The sequence below is a fragment of the Phascolarctos cinereus genome, unplaced genomic scaffold (assembly GCF_003287225.1).
Source record: "Phascolarctos cinereus isolate Bilbo 61053 unplaced genomic scaffold, phaCin_HiC Scaffold_5;HRSCAF=322, whole genome shotgun sequence".
In the NCBI taxonomy this organism is placed as follows: Eukaryota; Metazoa; Chordata; class Mammalia; order Diprotodontia; family Phascolarctidae; genus Phascolarctos; species Phascolarctos cinereus.
In genome coordinates, this window is record NW_027555958.1 from 408528967 (window position 1) to 408540803 (window position 11837).

Here is an 11837-nt window from a genome sequence, read left to right on the forward strand (position 1 = left end):
GATTTTATCATTCTTCCAAAGGTATCTGAGACATTTCATCTCCTATCAGAGTGTTCATACTAACTACTTTTCTGAAAAATCATATACAAAAATAGCTGTAGCATGTGTCTCAACATCCATGGAAGCCAAAGGGATTGAGAACTTTTATAAAGAACTCAATGAGAACTTCAAAATGTAAAATAGAATTTGATACACAGTGATCTCAATGCAAAAGTAGGAGTAAGTAGACAGAAAAAAATACACTGGAAAATATGGCTCAGGAGTAAGGAGGGAAGCCAAGGATTATAGACAACACACAAGCCTCACCTCTATACGTCATGAATACTTTATTTGAGAAAAGAATAATAAGATGTCGGACATGGTAAGCACCAAGTAACAACAAAAATGACATTGATTATTGACAGGAAATAACTTGCTACTGATAAAGGAGTTATTCTTGAATCAAGTGTCTGTGTACAGACCGCAGGCTTGTTAAAGCAATGATTAAAATACAAAACTAGAAAGAATAAACATGAGAAAAAGATAGGAAGTGCAATTATAATAATTTCAGCCTGACCTATTTACACAACTTCTTGATGTAGTTAGCTGGGAAATTCATGGAGGAAAGTACATCAACACAAAAATCATAATAATTTCATACAGAAGTTCAACAGATGTAAATAAATTGCTGTAATGATCAAGAGTCTAAAAATCATCTTAATCAGAAAATACCTGACTTAACTTGTCAAGTAGAAAAGATATGATAATCAAGAGCCAGTAGCAATTAAGAATATAAACTAACTTCTAAAATCACATGGAAAAGGATGGTGGAAGATCTGAGTACAGTGTAGCCTCACAAAACAGAAGTAGTGGAGGGAAGAACCAGCGATAGAGCCTGTTCTGAGATAATTTATGGATGAAACTAGAAGGAGGTCAAAAAACAAAAGATTAAAAAGATCTACAAAGATTTTTCTCATCAACTTTTCAACATCAAGGACGGTGGAGCTAAAGGACATTTGGACTTCACAAACAGTCCTGGTGTGCATATTATGGGAGAGGATGATGGGACTGAAGAGAACACAAAGACAGAAAAAGCAGCTGGCCCAAATCACCTGTACATAGAGGAGGTCAGTACTAGAAAATTTTAAATATGTTGCAGAAGGCACGGTAACAAAGGCATAGAAAAAAATCTTGGAACCACCAAAAGATAAGACAGAGAACATCAATAACTACCGAACCACGTGTCTACTTCATCTATAAAATTATGACAATAATCTACACGTGCATCAAGGTCAACGTTGGCAGGGGATATCAGAAAAAGAGGCAAGTTTTCAAAAGAAATATTCATTGCATCGCATCATTACTATCATACAACTAACAGATGTATAGACATGCAGCAAGATGGCACAATGGACAGAGCGCCAGGCCTGGAGTCAGAAAGACTAGAATTCAAATCTGGCCTCAGACACTCAGTAGCTGTATGACCTGGGCAAGTCACTTCACCCTGTTTGCCTCAGTTTCTTCATCTGTAAAATGAGCTGGAGAAGGAAATGCAAACCACTCCAGCATCTCTGTCAGGGAAACCCCAAATAGGGTCATGAAGAGTCAGACAGAACTGAAAAACAACTGAATAACAACACACAGAAAAGCTAAGGTTCCCCCTAGACTTAACAGCCTGTTGACTAAAACAAGCTAGTCTTCTAAATGGGCTCCTGATTCAAGAGTTTTAACCCAATCACCCACATAGGAAAAAATGAGTAGCTAAAGAATATCCATATTATAACATCAGTTGGATGGACAACCTATAGATCATATCTATCAGTCTATTTTATCTTGGACATTGACGGTAAATACATGATGAGTTGCATCCAAAATTGAACAGGAAAAGGGAAATAAACTGGATTGCTTTTGGGAAATGATGTATATTTCAAGATACCAAGCTCTCTCTGAAACAAAGGCCCATCTTTTTATCTTATTTTTTTTTGCTTTTTTGGTGAGGCAATTGGGGTTAAGTGACTTGCCTGCGTCACACAGCTAATGAGGTCAAGTGTCTGAGGCCAGATGTGAACCCAAGTCCTCACTCCAAGGCTCTATCCACTGCACCACCTAGCTGCCCCAAGGCCCATCTTTTTAATATCAATATTCTTCTGAAGTTACATGGCTACAAATTACAGAATACTAGAGTCTATGAAGAACTGAAATTGAGGGCAGTGGAGGCACATGGTGGGTGTAGGTAGGTTACAACACATTACCAATTTAAAATTACAAAGAAGTAGGATGCCATCAAAAAATGTCTGGGGTAAAAAGATAGGTTGCTTGTATAAGCAATAACCAATGGAAGATCCATGCCCTCTACCGGATCCTCACAGTATCAAGAATAATAATGAAAAGCCCCCAGAATGTTGGATGAACCCTTCCTTGAATTTTTGGAAGGCCACTGACAAGAGTCATACAGGATAAGTATGCATGGCTCAGTTGTGATCTTCATCACAGTAAGGAATAATCATATCAATGAGTTCACAGATCCATCTGACTATGATAACACCAATTTCTGCTTACATAAAATGGGCATAATAATATCCCTACAATTGACCTCGCAGGATTACCGTAAGTACTAAGCAACCTTCAGTTACATCAATGAACTTACTGGGCCTCAGCTTCGTCAGGTATAAAATAAGAGTTCCTTTAGATTGGATCGTGGGACTACAGATTTAGTGCTGAAAGAGACCCCATTCTCCCAGAGTCTCTTCTAGCTCTAATTCATGTGATGACCCTGCCATGCCAGAGTCCGAAGCCTACCTTTGAGGATCACGGTGCCATCTCCACAAGGGCAGACGCTTACCACATCAGGCATATCCAGCACCAGCTCCATGGTAGACCGATAACCCCAGGATTCGGAGAGGAGAGGCAGGTGATTACCAACCATTGACAGGTACTCCCTTTCCAGCTGCTGTGCAGTCAAACCATCTTTGGTGGAGATAAGGAGGGACCTTATCTCCTTCCTCAGACATTCCTGAATCCTCTCTTGCTCCGACATGCTTCCTTCACTACAGCAAGATTAAATAAACAACAAACAAGCTTAAGAAAAGGCAGCATATCAAAATTTTAATATTAACAGTTAAAAAAAGATAACAGACAGGGTGGTCAAGTTACGGGAGAAGCACAGCAGCCTATGTGCTCCCTTCAGGGCCTCTATTCTAGTCCGAGTTTTATTAAGCGCCTGCAGTGGGCCTGGCAGTGGCCTAGGCGCCGGAACAGGATAGAAAGCAGACTCTGCCCTCCACGAGCGGCCAGTTCTCCAGTGGTTGGTTTACTCCAGTGGATGACCACCAAGCCCCCTGTCTGATCTTGGGCGTGCACCGGTGGGTGCAAAAGCTTTCTGCTAGCACGAGGTAGCCCCGGGGTCACCCTCGCCCCGCCCCCACCCCAAGAGGCCGGCCCGCGGTTTTCCTCAGTCAGCCCTGTCCGCTCCTCTCCCCCGGGCCGCCCCCTGCCCTAGCCCGGCACTCCCCCCCTCCCGCGGGCCCGACCTCAGTCCCGCAACGTTGGCCCCCAGCCCGCCGCCCCCCAACGTCCGTGCACGGGCCCAACGTCTCCTCAGGCCAAGGCCGCAGGGCCGGGCCACGCCGGGGTGGGCCTGGGTGTAGCGGGGCCCCCGGCCGCCTTTCCCAGCCGCTCACCCGCTGAGCTGGGCCGCGGGGCTCCCGCTAGAGGTCGGCTCGCCTCCCTCTCCGGCCACTGCGGCCACCCCCTCTCCCTCCGGCTGCCCGCGGTCCGGAGCGCGCGGCGACGCGGGCGGAGAAGCGAGCTGTGAAGGAGGGGCCTCGCGCCTGCGCAGCGGCGCCTGCCCGTCCTGACGCCCGGGACGCGGGACGCCGGACTCCCGGCAGGAGGCTGCGCGAGGCTGCCAGGGCCCTCGGGGCGGTTGGGGCGCCACGAGGCCGAAGGACAGGGCCAGGGGCGGGGGCGTCGCCGTCCTCCCCCGCCCCTTGCGGCCTGGCCCCTGCCCGGCCCGGCCACGCGCGCTCGCGTCGCGGGCCGCTTCCTTGGTGGCCGCGGACCGGGAGCTCACCGCCGGGGCTGCGGCGGCGGTCGGGGGCCGGGAGGTCGGCGCGGGGCCCGCGGCCTCGGCGGCGGCGCCGGGGGTGGGGGACCAGCAGCTCTCCCTCGGGGCCCCGGGGCCCGGCCCCGGGCCGGCGGCCGTTGGCTCCCGCGGCGGCCGAGGGGCCGTGCGGGGCGATGGCGGCGGCAGGGGCGGCGGCGGGAGCAGCAGTGGGCGCGGGCAGGGGCATCTCAGGGCGGCCGGAGCGAAGCGAGGCCGGAGCCCAAGTACCAGCGGCACACGCCCGGGGGGAGCAGGAGCGGGGCTGCCCCGACGGGGGCGGCGACCCGGAGGAGGAAGGGCGGGGGCGGTGTCGGCGTCGGCGGGGGCCACATGGACCCTCGTGCCCGGCCAGGTCCCAGCGCCAGCTCTGGCTGCAGCTCGGTTCCGAGCCCGGTCGTCGGGGGGTGCTGCTTTCTGCCGGGGCGGGGCAGACTCTTCAGGTGCTGAGCCCGCCAACACGGCGGGGCTGGGGCTCCCGACAGTGAAGTGGGGTGTCCAGGCCTCGACGCCACCGCTCCCCTGCGGGGGGTGATGGAAAGCCGAGCCAGGTCGGAAAAACAATTAGCAAACAATGCAAGGTGCAGCCTTACTGGGTAGCCCTGGGGGGTGGTAAGGCAGATTCCTGGAATTATGGAAGGCTCCCAGAGCCTGGCATCCTCTCTTCGAGAGGTTCCTCCTGGCTTTCTTCGAAGCTCACCTCAGTTTCCTGTCCTGTTCTTATTCGAGTTGTATGGCCATAAAGGTGGTATCTAACCAGAAACCTCTTGGACGAATGAATGAACATCCAACCTTTGCATGAAGATTTCTAGGCAGGGGGATCTCTTCGCCTGACAGCCCCTTCCACTTTGGAATAGCTTGCTAATTATTAGCAATTTTTTTTTCTTACTCCTAGAAGAACTCTTCCTTTTTACAGCTTCCACTCACTGTTCCTATTTCTGCTTCATTCTTTCTAGGAAGGAGCAGATACAAGGCTAATCCCTTTTGCAGGTGAAAGACCTTCAGATATTTGAAGACGGGTGTAAACATCAGCCAGTGCTAAGCATGGTCTTGAGTCTCTTTACCTCCGTAGCCGCCCTCCTGTGGACATCTTCCAGCAGTCCTTAAAATGTGACACCAGGATTTCTGACGTGCTGTTACCAGAGCAGACTAGGTTTTGTAAAGTTGGGATTGGGCTAGATGACCTTTCAGGTCCCTTCCTGCATTAAATCTATGATCCTACATCCACTACAGCGTTTTAATTTTATTGGCAACTGTTTTGGGGGGGGGGGCGGTTGAGGCAGTCGGGGTTAAGTAACTTGCCCAGGTTCACACAACTAGTAAATACCAAGCTTCTAAGGTCACATTTGTGAGAGATGATCTCTCAGAGGTGAAGCCTCCTCAAAGGGTCGATAATTCTTGTTAATAGTTCTTGGGTTGTTGCTTTCAAAACCCTCCCCTGCTCAGACCCTGTTTCCTTACCCCCAACCTGAACTGTCTTACTCTTATAAAACTTCAGCCTTTTCTTGCCTTCAGGCAAACCTGGGTCTCTTTTGCTGGGGAAGATTTCCGTGAATAGATTGTGACCCCTGAAAGCCCAGCCAATGGGATAAAGAGGAAGGGGTTAGGGAGGAGGAGCTCCTTTAGGGTGTAAGTAAGCCTTTCTTTCTGTAACACTTCCTACTCCCTGTCCAGGCTGTTCAGGAGAGGGGGGCTGGTACCCTTTCTCACGAGAAAGCAATAAACTCCTTTCTGCTTTCAAGGTATCTAAGTCTTTGTTTTTATTTTGAGTAGTGGTCTCTGTCCTGCACAGGTTTGAACTCTGGTCTTCCTGACTCTAAGGACCGGTGCTCAATCCACTGCCACCTACCTTACTCCTTTATCTTATTTATTTGTTTGCTTGTTTTTATGTGTACCCTCAGCACTGAGTACAGTAGTTCATAGCAGATGCTTAATAAGTTGGTCAGAAACTATCATTCTGAGTTTGCAGACCATTTCCCTAATGTCTGTCTCTGATCTACCTTTTTCAATTTATTTTTAACATGCTTTTCTTTTTAAATTTTGAGTTTTCTCCCTCCCTCCTCGCCCACCCCCACCCAGTGAGAAGGTAAACAATACGATACCAATTATACTTGTGAAATCATGCAAAGCATGATTCCATGTTATCTATTTTTTAAAGCAAGAAAAACATAGTGAGAAAATTATACCTCAGTTTGCACCAGAGTTTCATCAGTTCTCCCCTCTAGAAGTGGATAGTATTTTTTTTTTTGGCCACAAGTTCACTGGAATTGTGTTTTGGATCATTGTATTGATGAGATTAGCCAAGCCTTTCACAATTCATTATTACAACATTGCTGTTACTGTGCACAAGGATCTCCAGATTCTTCTCATTTTACTTTGTTCTTGCAATCTAGACATGAAACCACCTGCCTCCTCATTTCCTATAGCACAACAGCATACCTTCACAATCATATACCACAACTTGTTTAGCCATTCCCCAACTGATGAGCATCGCTCAATTTCCAATTCTTGCCATCACAAAAAGAGTTGTTATAAATATTTTTGTACATATAAGTCCTTTTTCTTTGATCTCTTTGGGATACAGACCTAGTAGTGATATTGCTGGGTCAAAGGATATGCACAGTTTTATAGCTTTCTCTGACCTTTTTAAAAAAACATTCAGGGACCCCATAACGTTTACTGAATAAAATAAAAACTTCCAATCTTCAGTCTTCCACAGAATGAACTCCACTTTCCCTCCACCCCATTTCCTTCTGTTTACAAAAGTCTTTTTAAAGTGAAAGTTAGGTTGCATAGTGGGTAGAGCACCGGCCCTGAAGTCAGGAGGACCTGAGTTCAAATCCAGCCTCAGACCAAGCACTTGACACTAGCTGTATGACCCTGGGCAAGTCACTTAACCCCCCAATTGCCTTTAAAAAAAAGAAACAAAATGAAAGTAAACTAAGTTTCTCATAGCACTTTGCTTGGACTTTGCCAGTCCCAAGTTTCCAATCCCTTTTTTAAATGGTCCAGTGAAAGATTATTGAGAGGAGGGGAGGGTGTGACCTTATAAGAAATTTTGCTTCACAAACTGGAAGTTCCATCTCATTCTCTGTTGGTATATAAAAGTCCCAGTTGAGAGTTGTTGAGGAAGTGATAGAATTTGGAACTCAAAACTTTTAAAAAATGTTAAAAATTATCTTAACATGTAATTGGGGAAAAATAAATATGTAGATATATATATGTCATAGGATCATAGATTTAGAGCTAGAAGTGATTTTGGGAACTAAGCCAACCCCATCATTTTATGGAAGGTAAAAACACTTTAGTTTTAGGAAACAAACTTTTAAGAAGTTAAGTGGCTTAACTAAGGTCACACAGGGAAGTAGCAGAGAGCCCAGGTCCTCATTCTCCAGGTGGAACTCTCTACTGCATGCTACTGTTGTTTTTTTTTTAAGCTCTGGAGAGTTATTCCAAATGACCCCACACACCTCACATTTGGTACAAGCCCACTGTGTAACCCAGAATTGGGAATACTAGGGTCTCCAGTGTCTACATAGCTAATTGGACTGCCCCTTGATCTAGGGTGTCCTCTACTGAAACTGCAGCCTAGTTAACCTAAGTACAGGCAGCCCCTTGCAATGGAAAGAGCTTTAGTCACCTTCATGGCCATTGGGCCAAATTGTTCTCATCCACCTATTCTGTTAGGGAAGTCTTCACATGCTTGGCGTAGACATCCCCCTAACTCGACAACATGGTTTGAGGCCTGTCATTTACCCTTAACGTGGTTTAGCCCATCTGCCAAGGTTGTTTTGCTGGGGTGTGGCCTCTGTGCATGCTAGAGCTTCTTGGATCCACAGGTGAAAACTGAGTGACAGGTGGATACCAAAGGCAGATGAGCAGCCCTGAAAACATCGAGGCAAGCCCTCATGCCAGAGGTGCTGGTCCTCCTTGAACACGCCATACAACCAGACACTAGCAGCTGGGGAAATAAAGAAAATCTTCATGTATAAGGTTGTGTTTGAGCAGAATTTTAAAGGAAATGAGCATCTAGGAGACAGAGGCGAGAAGGGAGGGCAGTCCTGGCATGGGGATAGCTTGTGCAAAGGCATGGACGTGGGAAATGGAGTGCCATGTATGAGGAGCAGCAAGCTCAATCCAGCTAAACTACAGTCTAGGGCAAAAGGCAAGGAAAATACTACCTAATACAGTTGGACAGGCATGTTGGGACCAGATTGAGAAAAGCTTTAATAGGGAGGATTTATACTTGGTCTTTTTGTTTGTTTGGTTTGTTTTTAGGCAATTGGGGTTAAGTGACTTGCCCAGGGTCACACAGCTAGTGTTTGGTCTGAGGCCAGATTTGAACTCAGGTCCTCCTGACTTCAGGGCTGGTGCTCTATCAACTGGGTCACCTAGCTGCCCCCTATACTTGGTCTTAAAGGCAATAGGGAAACATTGGAATTTGTTGATTAGGAAAGTGAAGTCAGAGCTACACTTTAGGAAAATCACTTTAGCACCTGTGAGAAGGATAGATTAGAATGGGAAGTGACTAGAAGCAGGGAGACCAATTGAGAAATTACTGACTAAGTTAAAGGTAATGAGAGCCTAGTGTTTATATAAATAGGGAGGAAATAGTTGCAAGTAAAATTATGGAGGGAAATATGACAAGACTTGGGAACTGCTTGGATATGTTGGTTAAGGAGAATGAACTGAGGATAACAATAAAGTTGTGAACCTCAGTGCCTGGAAGGGTTGGATATACTGAACAAAGCTAGGGAAGTTTGGGAGGGGTAGATTTGAGGGGAAAGATAATGCTATTTTGGAATGTCGAATTTGAGATGCCATCCAGTTAGAAATGTCCAATAGATCGTTAGAAATGCAGGGCTGGAGCTCAGGAGAGGGATTAGGGCTGGATATATAGAAGTGAAGTCATTAGCATCAAGATGATAATTAAAACCATAGGAGCTGATGAACTTATGAGAAGGTGTAGTAGTAAGTGTACTCCTTATTTATACCCATAGGTAGGGTGCATGATATGGATGACAAGTCAGCAAAGGAGATTGAGAAGTCAGCCAGGTAGGAGAAGCAAGAGAAAGCACTTTTACAAAAACCCCAGGTGGAAAGAATGGTCAATAATAGCAAATGATGCAGAGAAATCGGGAATGATGAGGATTGAGAAAAGACAGATTTAGCCGTGAGATGATTGCTAACTTTGAAGAGAGGAAGTGAACTTTGTAGGACAAAGGTTATAAAGCTGAAGCTAGATAGAAGGAAAAACAGTAGACTGCAGTCACAAAAGCCCTAGAAGGAGCCAATAGTATTTTCTTTCTATTTCACACTGTTTTATTGAAAAACTATGTAATAAATACTACACATAACTTTCAAAGCTACCCTGCTTTTCTGTGCTTCTTTCTAAGTTTTCTTTTGTTCTCAGCTGTGTACTTTTTTCCTCGCTCTCTCCCTTGGCCTAGAAAAGGCTACCATTAGACACAAATATGTATATATATATATATATACACACACACACACATACATATATGTACATACACATATATACATATACACACACACATACATATACACATATTATATATATAAGCACATATATATGTAAAACAATACTATATATACTTCTATTAGTTCTTTCTCTGGAGGTAGATAGCATCTTTCTTCATTGGTCCTTTGTAGTTAACTTGAATATATATAATACCCAAAATGACTTAGTTGTTCAAAGTTGTTCTTAGAACAATATTGTTGTTACTGTGTACAACATTCTCTTGGTCCTGCTCATTTCACTCTTCATTATTTCATGCAAGTCTTTCCATGTTTTTTTAATCAACCAGCTGATTATTTCTTATGGCATAGTAGTATTCCATCACAATCATGTATCATAACTTGTTTAGCCACTCCCCAATTGATGGACATTTCCTCAATTTCCATTTCTTTGCCATTATAAAAATAGCTGCTATAAATATTTTAGAGCATATAAGCTCTTTTCCTTTTTCCCTAATCACCTTGGGAAACAGACCCAACAATGATATTGCTGGGTCAAAAAGTATACAGAGTTTTATAACTCTGAGTTTTATAACTCTTTGGGCATAATTTTATACTATTAGTAGTGTCAAATGCTACAAGAGCATGAGGAATGAGAAAAGAACATTAGATTTAGTCATTGAGAGTTCACTGGTGACCTTTGAGACAGTCATTTCAGTAGAGTGATGAGGTCAGAAGATAGATTATAAATAGCTGAAGAGTCAATGAATAGTGAGTTCATGATTATAGGCAACCCTTTCAAGGGGTATAGCAGGGAAAGAGATAAATATAAAAGCTTAAGGGGATGGCAGTGTTGGTCATGAAGATTTTTGAAGAATAAGAGGGACCTGAGCATGTATAAACGTTGTTAGGAAGAAAGCAGTAGACTGTGAGGGACAAAAGATGAGAGAGAAGATATGACCTATGAGGCAACCTTCCTGGGATCAGAGGCGCAAATGGAGGGGTTAGCCTTGGCGTGGAAAGCCACCACCTCCTCTGAGACTTCTGAAAAGGAGAGAATGGGTAAAGAGAGAAGTTTTGAAGTGTGGAGGAGGGGAGATGAAAAAGGTCATGCTAGCTTCAATGTCAGTGAAATGGACCTTGCTGGGAGCAAAAGGGACATGGGTCTGGGTCTGAGGGGAGCTTTATGGAGAATGGAAAGTCTGTTAGGGAATCAATACTGAATAAAAGGATTATCCAAGAGTGGAAAGGATCCAGTTCAGATTAGATCATTTGAATTTGTAGTGGGATTAGGCTGGCTTTGTGACTGGCCAAATAGAACAAACATTGGATTTGAAGTTAGTGGACCTTAAATTCAAATCTTAGTTCTGCTCTTGGAACCTGTATAGGTGAGAGAGAGACAGAAAGAGAGATTTTGGGCAGGCTGCAGAATGTCCCCGGCCTTCAGATTCCTCATTTATGAAACTGAGAGAGTTGTACTCTTCAATGCCCCCTGCCATTCTAGTATTCAATATTGCTAAGGGCTGGTCCAGTTTCAGCCAGTCCTAGAACTTATTGAGATTAAATGCCAAGAATTAATTATGTATCCTGTACACACACACATAAAAGGATATACAAAGACAAGAGAGTTTTCTTAATTTTGTAGCATGTCAGCAGTGAACACTAACATTTCTACAGTTTACTTAATTTGTAAGGATGGCAAAATATTAAAAAATAAAAATAAGTACAAAACTAGGAGTTCAAAAATAAGTGTATGCAATATTTTCCACAAGAGAATGACTCACAGTTCTAATTAGACAGGAATCTAAGAGCAAACAAAAGTTTCTTTACACTCCCCTCACATGTTTACCTAGCAGTGGAATTAGGTAAATCATCAAGAAACCAAAAGGGCCAGCTCAGCACTGAGTCTTATTAACCTCAAGCACAAACTCAAATACTAAATTCAAGCATAAATATCGATTAAACCTTTTACATTTTCTTTCTTCCCAAGCCCTGCAGTGGGAAGGCTAAGGCTCTGAGGAGTCAGCTATACCTTCTGTGGACCCCAACTCATTAGTATGAGTGATTAGTTGAGGGAATAGCCTCAGAGGGGGTGCTACATAGGTTTTTTTAAATTTAGAAAACATTGCCATGCATCATTTTCTTTGATCTTCTCAACAGCCTTGTGATGTAGTTACTGTACCCATTTTATAGATGAGGAAAACGAGGCTCAGATTTTTGCCCGTGGTTACCCAGCTTGTAAATGTAGGAGACAGGATTCAAACACAGGATTTTCCAGATTCTG

The 11837-nt window shown here is 44.6% G+C and overlaps 1 protein-coding gene across 3 annotated transcripts in view; it reads right to left on the bottom strand.

The window, feature by feature from the left end:
* TDRD5 (tudor domain containing 5) overlaps positions 1-3777 on the bottom strand; it is a 60270-nt gene extending 56493 nt beyond the window's left edge. Inside the window, exons 1-2 of one of the 3 annotated variants that reach the window (XM_020984325.2) lie at positions 3660-3769; positions 2779-3026 (exon numbers count right to left, since the gene is read on the bottom strand). In XM_020984325.2, coding sequence (XP_020839984.1) covers positions 2779-3016 — 238 coding nt within the window. In that variant the 5' untranslated portion in view covers positions 3017-3026; positions 3660-3769. Of the gene's footprint in view, positions 1-2778; positions 3027-3659 lie in introns of all 3 variants that reach the window. The other 2 variants (XM_020984323.2, XM_020984326.2) reach the window with 2 other exon arrangements.
* Between the last annotated feature and the right edge of the window lie 8060 nt (positions 3778-11837).